This window comes from Argiope bruennichi, chromosome 8 (assembly GCF_947563725.1).
Source record: "Argiope bruennichi chromosome 8, qqArgBrue1.1, whole genome shotgun sequence".
In the NCBI taxonomy this organism is placed as follows: domain Eukaryota; kingdom Metazoa; phylum Arthropoda; class Arachnida; order Araneae; family Araneidae; genus Argiope; species Argiope bruennichi.
In genome coordinates, this window is record NC_079158.1 from 37206736 (window position 1) to 37219755 (window position 13020).

The window sequence follows — 13020 nt, forward strand, 5'->3', positions numbered from 1 at the left end:
AATGGACATTAAATTAATTTTTATACTTAGAAATGCCGACAGTATTCTTTCTCATTCTTATATAAGTGTGCAAAATTTGGAAGCATTTAGCCCAGTTGTTGTATTTATTACAAATTCCTTCCATGTTTATAAATATAGAATTTTGTATTCGATTTTTCACTCAATCACCGCTGTATAAAGAGTCATGAAATTTTTTATCCATATTTAAAAATTATTCGTTAGCTGATTAGTTAAATTAAATTTTTGATGTCATGTGCATAGCGCCACCTATTAGCGAGTTTGAGAAAATTATTCCAAGATTTTATAATTTTAATAATATTGAATTATAATTTAAAAATAAAAATACAGAAAATATAAAAACATTACAAAATCCTACTTTTTAATATACTTATAAAAGTGCATTTATGAAATCTTTATAAAATATGTTTATAGAATATATTATGCATTACAAAGAATTTATGTTCTCAGTATGAAGTTTGTTGCACATATCAGTTATTCATTCATTTAAACAGCTTTGGTATTTATATAAATCCAGAAACAAAACTACATAATTTTTAATGATAAAATATCAAGTAGTATACATTTTGATGTAATAAAATTAAATAGAATGGATTAAATGATTAATCACAATAATATTTCAATGAGTCAGCATTAAAAAATAATATTTAAATTGTGAACTGTATTTCTACCTCTTAAATGTGAATTTTTTTGTTAAAGTCTTTCATAATGAATTTTTGAAAAATAGTAAGTAATGGTTTCCCTTCTTGTAGATGATACCAAACAGAACCAATTATCTTTCATCCAACTGCTGACAGCCTACATATTCATCTATTTTCTTCCTCTATATGACAAAGGCTTCAAAAAGTAAGTTATTCATTTGCATGTAATTAATTTTTTCCTTTATATTCAATATTTGATCTCATATGAATATAAATTGCTATGCTACCATTTTACCCTCGATTAGAGGGTGTAAAGGAACTTTTTAAATAGGTAATCCATTAATGGTGGCTTTTCAGATTTGATTTAGTTTATTTAATTAGTATACCACTTCAGAATTATATAACAACTATTTAAGTATAGATCTTTTAATTTTGTACACATTCAGAAAATATAAATGATATTATTTAAGATAATACCCTCCAAATTTCCATATTATATCATATCAAATCAGCAACAGGGCAATTGACAATAAAAGTGATATGCATAAAATCAAGTACACAGAAGATTAGAAGTATCATGTTTTAAATTGGTGACTTTCAATTCCTGAAGTTGTAGAAATTGAATTGAGCGAGGATAGAACCTGGGACCTTGTGGTTTGAAGTTGAGTAACATGACCACAATACAAAAGTAACTGCTCATGTAGCATAGCTGTTAACTGGCTTATAAGCTATTCACTACAAAGTCAAGACCTTACTACCAAACTATTACTGTCTCTATTAAATTCGTAACATATTTTACTTTCACGTTCATCCTTAATATTTTTCAGCATAAATTTATTGTACAAAATTTCATATCTAAAAACTTTATGAGCATGTTCATTATTTTCATTTCTTTAAAAGACCAAAAGAAAATTTGTTTCACAATCAAATGAAACTGAATATGAACAAAGACATTTAAGTGCAAAATTTTATTAACAATTTAAAAAGCTTCACACAATGATGTATATAAATCTTACAGAATTATCAAAACTGCTGGAAAAAATAATAGCATTTACCTACGTTTAAAGTTGAAGTACAATATTAAACAGATATTGCAGTTTTAAAGCATATTATTTTAAAATAATTGAGAATAAAATTTCTGTCTACATTAAAGTTGGTTGTAACCATAAAAAATTATAAATAGGAATTGCATGTAAATTCTAAATTCTTGGCACCTACAGAATTTTTATTTACAGTTTTAATTCTGTAAATGTCATGAATATATTTTACCAAATATGCTCTCAACTAAGAATGAAATACATAGTAATGAAACAACTACAACAGATATGAGCAAATAAGAATATCTCTCATAAATTATATTTTGAAACTGACAGATATAAACTTTTTATATATATAATTCTTAAAATTCACAGTTCCAGAACCTGCTGGATATTGAATATAAGAATATATTAATAAATATCAAATGTAAAGCAATAGGTTCATAAAATAAAATTGATATAGCATTTGAAAATAAGAAATATATTAACAAAATCTCTCGAACTGAGTGAAAGAGCAAGTATTTGAAGCTAGTTTTGCATAACTTCATCTTCTTGGAAGGGACGGAGATTTCTTTTCTTATTAAGATGTGTTTAAAGTTATAACTGAGATAGTTACAGATAGATTGTGTTCTGCAAGAAAACTTTCCATCACACAGGCTTTTAATTTTTGAAAACATAAGTAGTAAAAAATTTAAGGCATCTTCTTGGTAGCATGAAGTAGCAGAAAATGTGGAAATTGCATCAGTAGTAATTTGCATTGTTAACATATTCTGAATTATCTAAAATTGTTTGTTACAATACATTTTGTGAGTTGAAAAATATTAATAACTATGTAATTATCTAAGTAATTTAACAAATATATAAAGATAAGATTATTTTATTCTCATTCTTTTAATTATTACAGGATGGCTATACTCCTTTATACAATTTTCATACAGGAAATGTACTAAATAAGTTTCTAATCAAGGCAAATCCAAATTATAAAAGGTTCAAAAGCATTGTAAATGGGAATATAATCTCATAATTGAAAAAAGGATTTTTTAACAAGTTAAATAATAACATATAATTTAATATCAGACTTATCAAACAGACAAATATAGGGTAAAATTATTAAAAAAAATATTAATACCTACATTTCAACTAAAAAAAAATATTGAAAATAACTTATTTGTGATTAAAACTTTAAAATAACTTTTGTCTTTTATTAAAAAAAAAAAAAAATCAAGAACTGATTTAGTGAGAAAAACAGATCTCAAAAATTATATGTATATATAATGAGTATATTCAGTCTGTAATGAAATAAATCATTAAATAAACAAACAAAAAATGTTAGCCTTCATGTTTACATTATTTAAGTAGGAATAATACTGGAATATGTATATATGGAATTTCATTATAATATTGTTCTATAATATATAAAAACTACAGACTAAAGTCTCTAAATTATGTTATGAAGCAAAAACAAACATTTAAAACATTACAAAATATAAATTTTGAAATGGAATGTTTAAATATGTTTGTAAATAACATCATATAATATATAGAAATGATATTACAATAAAGAATTGTAAATTCATTTCATGATCCAGGCAAGTAATTTTATATTAATTTAAGTAAAAAAAAAAAAAAAAAAAAAAAAAAAAAATGTTTTAGAGAAATCTTTTCAATTTACTCAAATCTTAAACTTTTAATATAAATTTCAAGGAAAGGAAGGGTATTAAAGTAAATATCTATGCAAACAAAAACAAAAAAATATACAGTTTAGAAAAAATTGAAAAAAGAAAAAAATAAACATCCTTAAACAATTAAGTCAATTTCTTCCCAATAAAAATGAGCAATAACCAGTTCATATGCAAAAAATTGAAAATGAAAGTCAAAATAGTAAAAAAGATAAACTTTTCACACAACTCTAAAAATATTTGAGTATATTTATCTATTATATTAAAATATAAAAAAGAAGATTTAGAAGTGCTAGGATTTTCCTGTGCTACTAATGTTTTTATAAATAACTAAGCCAAGTATGATTCTTAAGAAATAAAAATTAAAAAAAAAAAACCATCTGATAATTTACAAATACTTGCAGTATTTTATTCAGAAAGAGTTTTAAATGAAATTAAAAAAGTAAACAACTGCAATAAATAAATAAAATCTATATCAACAATAAATAGCACATTCTTAAATATATCATCAACCAAGAGTAATAATTCATTAACTGTCAACAAAAAAAGCTTCAACAACAAAATCACTAAAACAATAGATATTGCTTCTTATATCAAAGATGACACCTTCAAAAAAATTATTTACTTCAGGATCTAAAATTCAACGATCCTCAAATATCAACTTTCAAAACAAACAAATGTCAGTTAAGAAATTAATCTACACTGAAATATATATGTATAAAATATATATTTTATTGACTAAAAATATTTATCATGAATATCTCATGGGCAGTGAAATAAGCAGTGATAAGCTTTTTAAAGTTTACAGAGGAAAACAGTTTAATGCAGTTCTTGTTAGGCCTTTTAAATGCAGTATTTTATGCTGAAATGAATATTTCCAATGCAGTACAAATGAAAATTTTTAAAGCTATAATTTTTTTCACAGCAATATTTCTTAAACTTCTGTAAATGCTGTAGCTCTTTCTATGCACAGCAGTCTAAATACAAAAGGTGCAACATAAGTGATAACAAAACCAATTGCAGTATAAGTTATAAATTTTGCAGGTATTTCGACCAGAATTTTTTGCTTTGATTTCAGATCTTTGGAGTCCACTCGCATAACAAAACACAGCAAACCATAGGTAACACTTTTGAAAAACGCTCTTGTAGCAACAATGCAGGATATGCCAATTATAGCTCGCAAGAGAGCTAAACCAAACACTTTGTAACCAGGCCACATTATCATGTAAGGTGGAGGTATAGGCGGGCCACGAATAACTCCTAAGCGATAATTTAACCAGGATCCCAGTGCAAAACCAGTTCCTGTACCCATGATAACAGCAGTGTCGCCTCTTGCTGGTGTCCAACGTTCAGTTTTTGGATAAATAATTTGCAACAGTAGCATAAATGCTATAGTGAAAAGAGGAGAATAAGGATTTGTCAACTGAAAATGGTCAATGAAATCAGAAAAAGGCAATATTGCAGCCATTAATACAGCTACTAAACTCAAACCACCAATTATATCCTAAAAGAAAAGAAGAAAGAAAAAAAGGGAATTATTATATATAGTAAGATATGAAAAAATATGAACAAAGTAATATCTTTTAATAAAATTTTAATCATATAATTTGAATTCAAAATATTGAATTTAAAAATATTTGAATATTTTTATCATTTAAAGAACATGAAACAATTTTTAAGAATTTGTAAACAAAAGATGTTTGGTGCTAAAGCTGAGGATTTATAGAATTTGGTATAAAAGTAAAATGAATACCAAAAATAAACTGTGAAAAATTACTGTTAAAAATTAACAAAAAATATGCTTAAAAGGAATTTCAGGTTTTTTCCATTAATTATCAGCAAATTAAAATTACAGCTTTTACAATATAAAGAATTTTCTTATATAATCATTTTTATTTTTCTAATAAGTTTTATTGACAACATTTTTGGATTACAAGAAGAAAAGTAATTTTATAAGAACATATTTTTTGTTTTATTTTTCTATTAATAAAAAAAAGAACAAGTTAAATAAATAAATTATTTTAAAAAGGTACAAAGGACTAAGAATGTTAAAACATATTAAGGAATCAAACAACACGACTATTTTATCAAAAAATAATATGAAATGAATTGAATCAGTAATAGACTATACTTATTTTGTGCTTTTTTAAAATACAAAAAGTCAATGTTCTTTTCAGAATAGGATTCTGAATTTAAAAAGAAATGATTATATAAAAATACATTAATTATTATATTCACAAGAATATAAAATTTCAAAAAACAAAATAATTAAATTTGTCACATGTAACATCTATTTATACAATATCAGTTTATACCAAACATGGTATTCATGTAAGTCCATTATAGGAAAGAATTATTCCTTCCCACAAGAAAAGGATTTTATACATGAAGTTTATAATTTATAATAGTTATGCATTCTCTTTAACACATTTCATTTTCTAAAAAAATTGAGCAACAAATGTAATAATTAATATATTACTATAACTAATAGTGCCTTATAGTACAATATCAATCTATAATTTTATTGAAAAATAATCTGTACGTAACAGAAATCTAGATTAACATGAGCTACTGCATGTAGTATATGAATGGATTTCATTTTAAATTTACAATAGTAAATGTCATTCTTTATTTCCTTTTATCGATCAATTTAACAGAAATATGTTTTTAATAATTTATTTATTTTTTAAATTACTTCATTATTAAGCAACTGCTATATATATATATATAAATATATATATATATATATATAGTAAAAGATGTTAGTATTTTACTATTATCTACACTGTTATTTTATTACTAAATGCAATAATTATGATAACTTGGTGAAAAAAGACATTCATAGAGTACATACATTTTTAAAAAAATGTTAATTAAAAAAATTCTTACGAGAACAGTATGCATTCCCATGTATAATCGACTGCAACACACTAGAATACACCATGCACTTGCAATTAAAATTCCGTAGATGACATTGTACTGCAAATAAGAGAATAAAAACATAAATTTCAAACCAGAATGTTTAAGTTAAATTGTTTCTAAAAAAATTATTCTGGTTATAACTAACGTTCAAACTAGAATTAAGTGTGGAGAGAATAATGCAATAGATGCAGCATTAATATTATTATTTTTAGATACAGCATAATATTATTATTAATATTTAATTATAGATAATATTATTATTTGAAGATACAGCATTAATATTATTTTTAGCTAGAGATACATAATCATATATATAATTAGGCAGGTGATTTCAAATCACACTTGCATGTGCATTAATTTAGTATATGTACTTTTTAGGACACCCATTCATTTAAAAATATTCTAAAATTTTAGTTAACAGTGGTTTACAATATATATATATATATATATATATATATATATATATATATATATATTCAACAGATAACAATATATCAAACACTATTTACTAAAAATTAATCAAATTGAATCTAAATCAAATTAATTACATCAAATATTTATTAAAAAAACCAAATATAATTATTAACAACAAGTATATCTTAATGGCAATTGGCAAATAATGCTTTAATCATAAGAAGCAATTAAGAAACATTTTTAGTTGTTTCTGTGAAAACAGAAATTTACTTTGAGACCTAATTAAGCAGATGGAGGGGGAAAAAATCCCTTATCCCAAACTTATAACTATTGAAAATACTTAAATATAAAAAGTGAAATGTGACAGTTTTAAAATACTTTTACTTAATTACACATTTTGTAATGATGTAATTTTGTACTCAGTTTATCACTGATATATAACTATAGCTCCAAAATTTTATGTAATAATTGGTTCCTAATAACAATATTCTATTGTTATCAGGAATTTTAAATGATCTGTTAATATACAAACTTAAATAAAAATTAATTTCACAGAAGTAGTACCATCTATAAATTAATTTTAGAAATATTGATTTTCAGATTTCATAACATTTATAGTCTATAGATTGTTAAATATATTAAAGATTAAGAAGTAGATAATAAAACAGTAAAGGAATTTTAAACACCCATTTTGTTAACGAGTAAAAACAATTAGGGCATAATATTTCATTTTATTGAAAAATCAAGCAATATTATAAAGAAATTAAGATAAAGGTAAACATAAGAAATAATTTCTTTAATCTCATAGAACATTAAAATAAATTCTGTTATTAAAATTCCATTTTATCAAAAGTATTTCAATCAAAATCTCACGCTTTTAATGTTTTGCTTTCAAATCCATATTTTTGATAAAAAAAATTAATTAAGATAAATAATAAAAAATATTTTAAAAAGGTGAATTAAAACTTTTATTCTAAGTATATATATTACTAATGTAAATTAGAATTCTAATAGGTTATTAAATTTAAATAACTATAAAATGGATGCTTTATCAATGGGTGTCAATTGCATAGTTTATGAACAAATTTGAATATTTATTTTTAGAAATTGAAATTTTAAAAGATAATACTCTATTGTAAAAAAAAAATTAGGTCTGTTTAAAATACAGATGTAAATTTAAAGAAAACTTTGTTAATTTGGTTCAGCAGTTTATGAATTGCACTGTAACACCAATGAGACTGTGTTGAATTCCAAGTGCATTAGTGAGACTTGGAGTACATTAAGTTCTCTTAAACTAGACTGAATATCATAAAAAAGAAATAAAGATGAAATACTTTTGAATAATGAACTCAAAAAATCTTTTTAAAAAGCATATTTATCTGTGAAAAAAAAATAGCATTTTTAAAAAAAATCAAAATTTGGTGGTGAAATAAATGTGTGCGATGTGGAAAAATGATTTAAAGCAGAAATAAAAATCATAAAAAAAAACCCTCTAAACATTTATTACATATAAAAAATTTTTAAATACTTTTTTAATGTGATTGCATTTTAATTTGCTTAGAGCAATTCTGTTTACACTCACATTTTTACAATTCTTATTTTAATGACCAGGTTTTTGATAAATTCTTCTTTTTTTTTTTTTTTTTTTTTTACTTCTGGTGCCTTGACAAACGCATATGTAATTTTTAAAATTCATACATTTATATTATAATTTTAAAGCCCATTTAGTAAAGTCATTCATTAAATAAATATTTAAATCATAATAATTTTTAAAACTAATAAAATTTGTCTAACTGCAAAGCACTAAATAGTCTTAAAAGGCCTAAAGTAAAAGGTTATAGAATCCCAGTAGAGTGTTCAATTATAGTCCTTGGACTTTACAATCCTCAACTCCAAGATCTCACTGTAGAAGGTTATGTATCAAATTTGTAGCTCCTATATTTGAGTTATTAACTTTATTTGAATTTACTAGTGAGATTACGTATGTGATTAAACTGATAAATGGCTTTAGAAAAAAGATTGTATCTTGCATTCATTCATTTATTAAAGTGTAGTGATAGTATAAAAGTACAAGTTCAATTAGATGAACATTTAATCTAAGTGAAAGTGAGAATACAGAAATTAAGGATTTTCTTTAACCTTGTGGTCCTTAGAGTATTAAGTTAACTGTTGGTGATTGCAAATCATCTTGCGTATGGAGATTTTATTAGAATTCAATATTTAGCTTTCAACAACATTTATCCTCAAATGTTATTTTAAAATAAATTATTCAAAAATCTTGCTTACTAAGTAATAATATACATACGCAGAAACCAATTAATGATTATATATCCAGTAATGATAAGATTAAAGAATTATATTACATACATTATAATAAAAATTCTTTGTAAAAAAAATAAATTATTTATGAATAAAAAATTATTTGCAATATAATATCAAGGTTAGTATTTAAAATAAAAATTAATCCAAACATTCTTTTATATCTACAATAATAAAAAAAATATATAAAGTAAGAGCCTCAAATATTAAATATTTAATTTTAACATTGTATTGCAAGCTCATAATGCAATATTTATTCAAAGCTTAAGTAACAAAAACATTTCATAATAGCATAAAACAAAATAATGATGTACATAATTTTAACTTTTTTTTGGGTATCTTCAATGTCATGCGAAAGACAATACCAGATATCTTTGATATATTAGATCCTTCAATATAAAATATTTAAATATTCTATTACATATTCTCACTACAATATTGTTTGAAAAAATAACAATAATAGTAATTGAGGAAGTAGGTGAAATTTTATCAAAATATAAAGACCTGATAAGAAGGATTTTTTGTAAGTTATTTATATCAACTTTAAACAGGCTCAGGTAGCATAATTTTCAGTTTCTTTTAAATCAAATCTTTAATAATAACAATCAGAAATAAATATGAACACATACTGATAAATTTTAAAGATGTTTTTTTTACGTTTCCATTGTTCAGTTCACATAAAAAAAATTTCTAAAACAGTTGGGTAATTTTTTTAAAAATACAGATATGCTTTATAAATTCATTAATACTGATTCATTAATACTCACTAATACTGATAAACAAATTTTTTTGAAAGGTTTGGATAACTCATTAAAATATTAAATACTCAGTCACAAGATCTTTATTCAGAATGCAAAAACTTTATAATAGTAAATGCACACATTTTCAAAAATAAATTTATATGTAAGTTACCGATAAAAAAAATACTAATACACCATCATCACATTTGAATATCTGGTATAAAATCTAGTATAAATTTCTATACAAAACATATGGGAATATTGCAGTAAAGGAACTGGCACAATCTGAGGTAAGAGTTGATGTCTATTTATAATAGCTATTTTTAATAAAATTTCAAATTTTTTGGAATATTTAAATAGTTAATAATTAAACACATCAGAAACTAAATCAGCTATATTAATGAATATACCTGTCATGTTTTCTTACCTCATATCTGTAGAGAGTGAAATATAAAAATGAAAAAGGCACAGCAGCTCCAACCATAGCATGTGTTGATGGCATACCATATTCAACAACATAATGTGGTTCTAGATGTATCACTGGAGGTGCAGCAGGTCTGGGCCAACAAATGATATCTTTCATTGCTTGTCCAACATACATAATTAAAACCCATACATTAATAACTCGCCTACATACTGCACCGTCAATGTTCCAAATCCAAAACGGAAAAAAACTTGCATAGAACATTTCATATCCTAGACCAGCTCCAAAACTGAAAAAATAGTACCAAAATTTACTTTTAATTTTACATTTAATCGCATTTTCGGAATCGGAGTCAACGTCCGAAATTTCCTCTCCATCAGAGGTGAGGGGACTACTTTTGCTATTCTCTGAACCACTAGATAAAGTTTTTCGATGCCGTAAAACGATGTCATCGTCTTGTTTCTTGTATTTGATCGTGATCACATTGTTGCAATCATTTTTGAATTTTTCATGAGCTTCCTTCTCACTCTTCACGACACTCCCATTCAAGTTACCATTTTTGATCACATCAATTCGATAAACGCCGAAGTAATTTTGAAATCTAGAAACTAGGTAAGGATCTTGGAAGTAATTAAAAAAATTACATACACGGGAAAAGAGCGTGAGCGATTCGCTCATCATGAGCTCTCGGGTGAAACTGAAAACATATTTAATTAAAATTCCATGGTTTGAGTTGAGCGCTAACGGAGCTGCTGCCTTTTCATCTGTCCTATTCCTTAAGTGAATATGAAACTTTGATCAAAGGCTCAGACGAAAAAAGTAAAAAGATGCTTCGCCTAAGCCAGCGCCATCTGAAAAAATTGCCGGGAAATAAAAACTAGTATTAAATTTAAAAATAGCCCCACTTCGCTTATAGTATTGATTTCTCATCTTCCGTTTATCGTTTTTTTAAAGACACTGATTCAGCCGATTTAGGGCGACTGCCAGGTGGAATACTTTCTTTGAAAGCTGTTATTTTTCGTCTTACTTTTTTTTTTTTCAGCTGCGAAATGTCTAAGATGGTGAAACAAGAATTTTATTATGAATAAGATAGAAAAAATTCTGAATGAGAAATATCATTAATAATAAAAAAATTTGAAAATTCTAATGTTTTGAAACGGCATGTTTTTTTTTTTTTTTTTTTTTTTTTCCCTTCTATTGAAATAAAGTTTTATGCCTCTGAATATTCATTTGAACTGCAGAAGTTTTTCTGTGCTACCCCTCACCTCTCCTTGTTTCCTTTTCTATAAGGGAAAAAAAAGTTTAACTAATGCATAATTAATTACATAGGTTGAGATGTTATACAGTTCCGAACGGTGCATATTCTTTTCTTTTTTTTTATTTAAGAATTAATCCTGCATGTATATTTACAATATGAAAAAATTTCCCCAATAATAATAAAATTTTGTATGTTTTAGAATAATATCATTCAAGAATAATCAGAATAATGAAATGATTTATGTTTTGAGAACATTTTGACATTATTAAATTAATTAATGCGATTTACTATTTTTGATAAAACTATTTTCGACTCGAAAGATAATAAACTGGAACATTATGTTATTAATGTTCCATTACGGCTAATTCTTCTTAGATATTCGGCGAAAGGCGAGTATTTTAAGCTTAAGATGCATTAAAAAATTAAGCAAAATAGTTCAGAAGAGAATAAAATTAATAAGTTTTCTTCTCATAAGTTTTCTAAATTATATTAGAAGAATGTAGAAAATATTTTAAAATTCTGATAATATTTCGGCGTTTACTACGAAATAAAGTGCTTGAATTTTCTTCGTTTTTCGTTGGTCTTGGTAAGTTGTAATAAACATATTTACAGTTTTAGTCTATATTTGTTTTTCAAACGTTCTCAAATAATTTAGTAAGCATCTTCCTTGATAATCCTAAACTTTTTTCTATGGAATTCTTCAATATCTAAGCAAAAATTAACGTAGTACAGTTCGTTAGTACTTTCTTTTTCCACATTTTTAAAAAAATCTTTCTACTTGATCTGTTCATTAGTTAAAAGACAATTTATGGTCAACGATTAACTGTCAGCCTCCAAGAGTGTTCTGCATATTAATTTTGATTCAGTGTTTTGTCTACAAATTCTTGCAGTTTTTGTTTACTTCCTAAATTAGGAAATTATTTAATTTTGCACAAATGTATTAATACAATGCAAATAACGTAATAATAAAATTTCAGACATGCTAAAAAAAGGCAAATGGTGTAATAATATAAAGGAAGAACATATTAAAAACTATTTTTGGAGAAAGAATTGAACTTAACATGTGCCAAATAGTTAATGATAGTCACCAATCCATTTATAAAATCATTTCGTGGAGCCAAATGTGATTGTTTATCCAAAAGAGGCAGACATCAAATGAAACATCAGAAATAAGCTTCAAGAAATGGTCAATCCTTCTAAACTAAAAGTAGAGATAAAAAATGTCAAAAATGTAAAGGAGATGTTTTAATAGCTCTCTTTCAGTAGCTCTTATGTTGACAGTTCTGTGAATTCCAACCATGTTAAAAGTATACATATAAACCTTAATCACACAAAACGGGCAAATGAATTATTGGCTCATAAAATGAACACAGAAGATTTTTGACTTGGCTTCAATGAATGATCTGTATCACATAAGATCCAAAGTTGTTGGCTTTCTGCAGGTTTTCAGGAAATATTTCCTTGAATATAAACCATTAGTTGGATTCCTCTTCAGAAATGTAAAGGAATGAAGTTCCAGAATTGAAAAGGTGTATAGTGTTTCAGGATGTTGGTAGTGTTATTAACAT

The 13020-nt window shown here is 24.9% G+C and overlaps 1 protein-coding gene across 1 annotated transcript; it reads right to left on the reverse strand.

The window, feature by feature from the left end:
* Nucleotides 1-3440: 3440 nt before the first annotated feature.
* LOC129981180 (sphingosine-1-phosphate phosphatase 1-like) lies at nt 3441-10988 on the reverse strand. Its single transcript, XM_056091905.1, has 3 exons — nt 10198-10988; nt 6265-6354; nt 3441-4879 (listed from the first exon to the last, which is right to left on the reverse strand). The coding sequence occupies exons 1-3, from the start codon at nt 10873-10875 to the stop codon at nt 4310-4312; spliced, it is 1338 nt and encodes a 445-aa protein (XP_055947880.1). The 5' UTR covers nt 10876-10988; the 3' UTR covers nt 3441-4309.
* Nucleotides 10989-13020: the final 2032 nt, after the last annotated feature.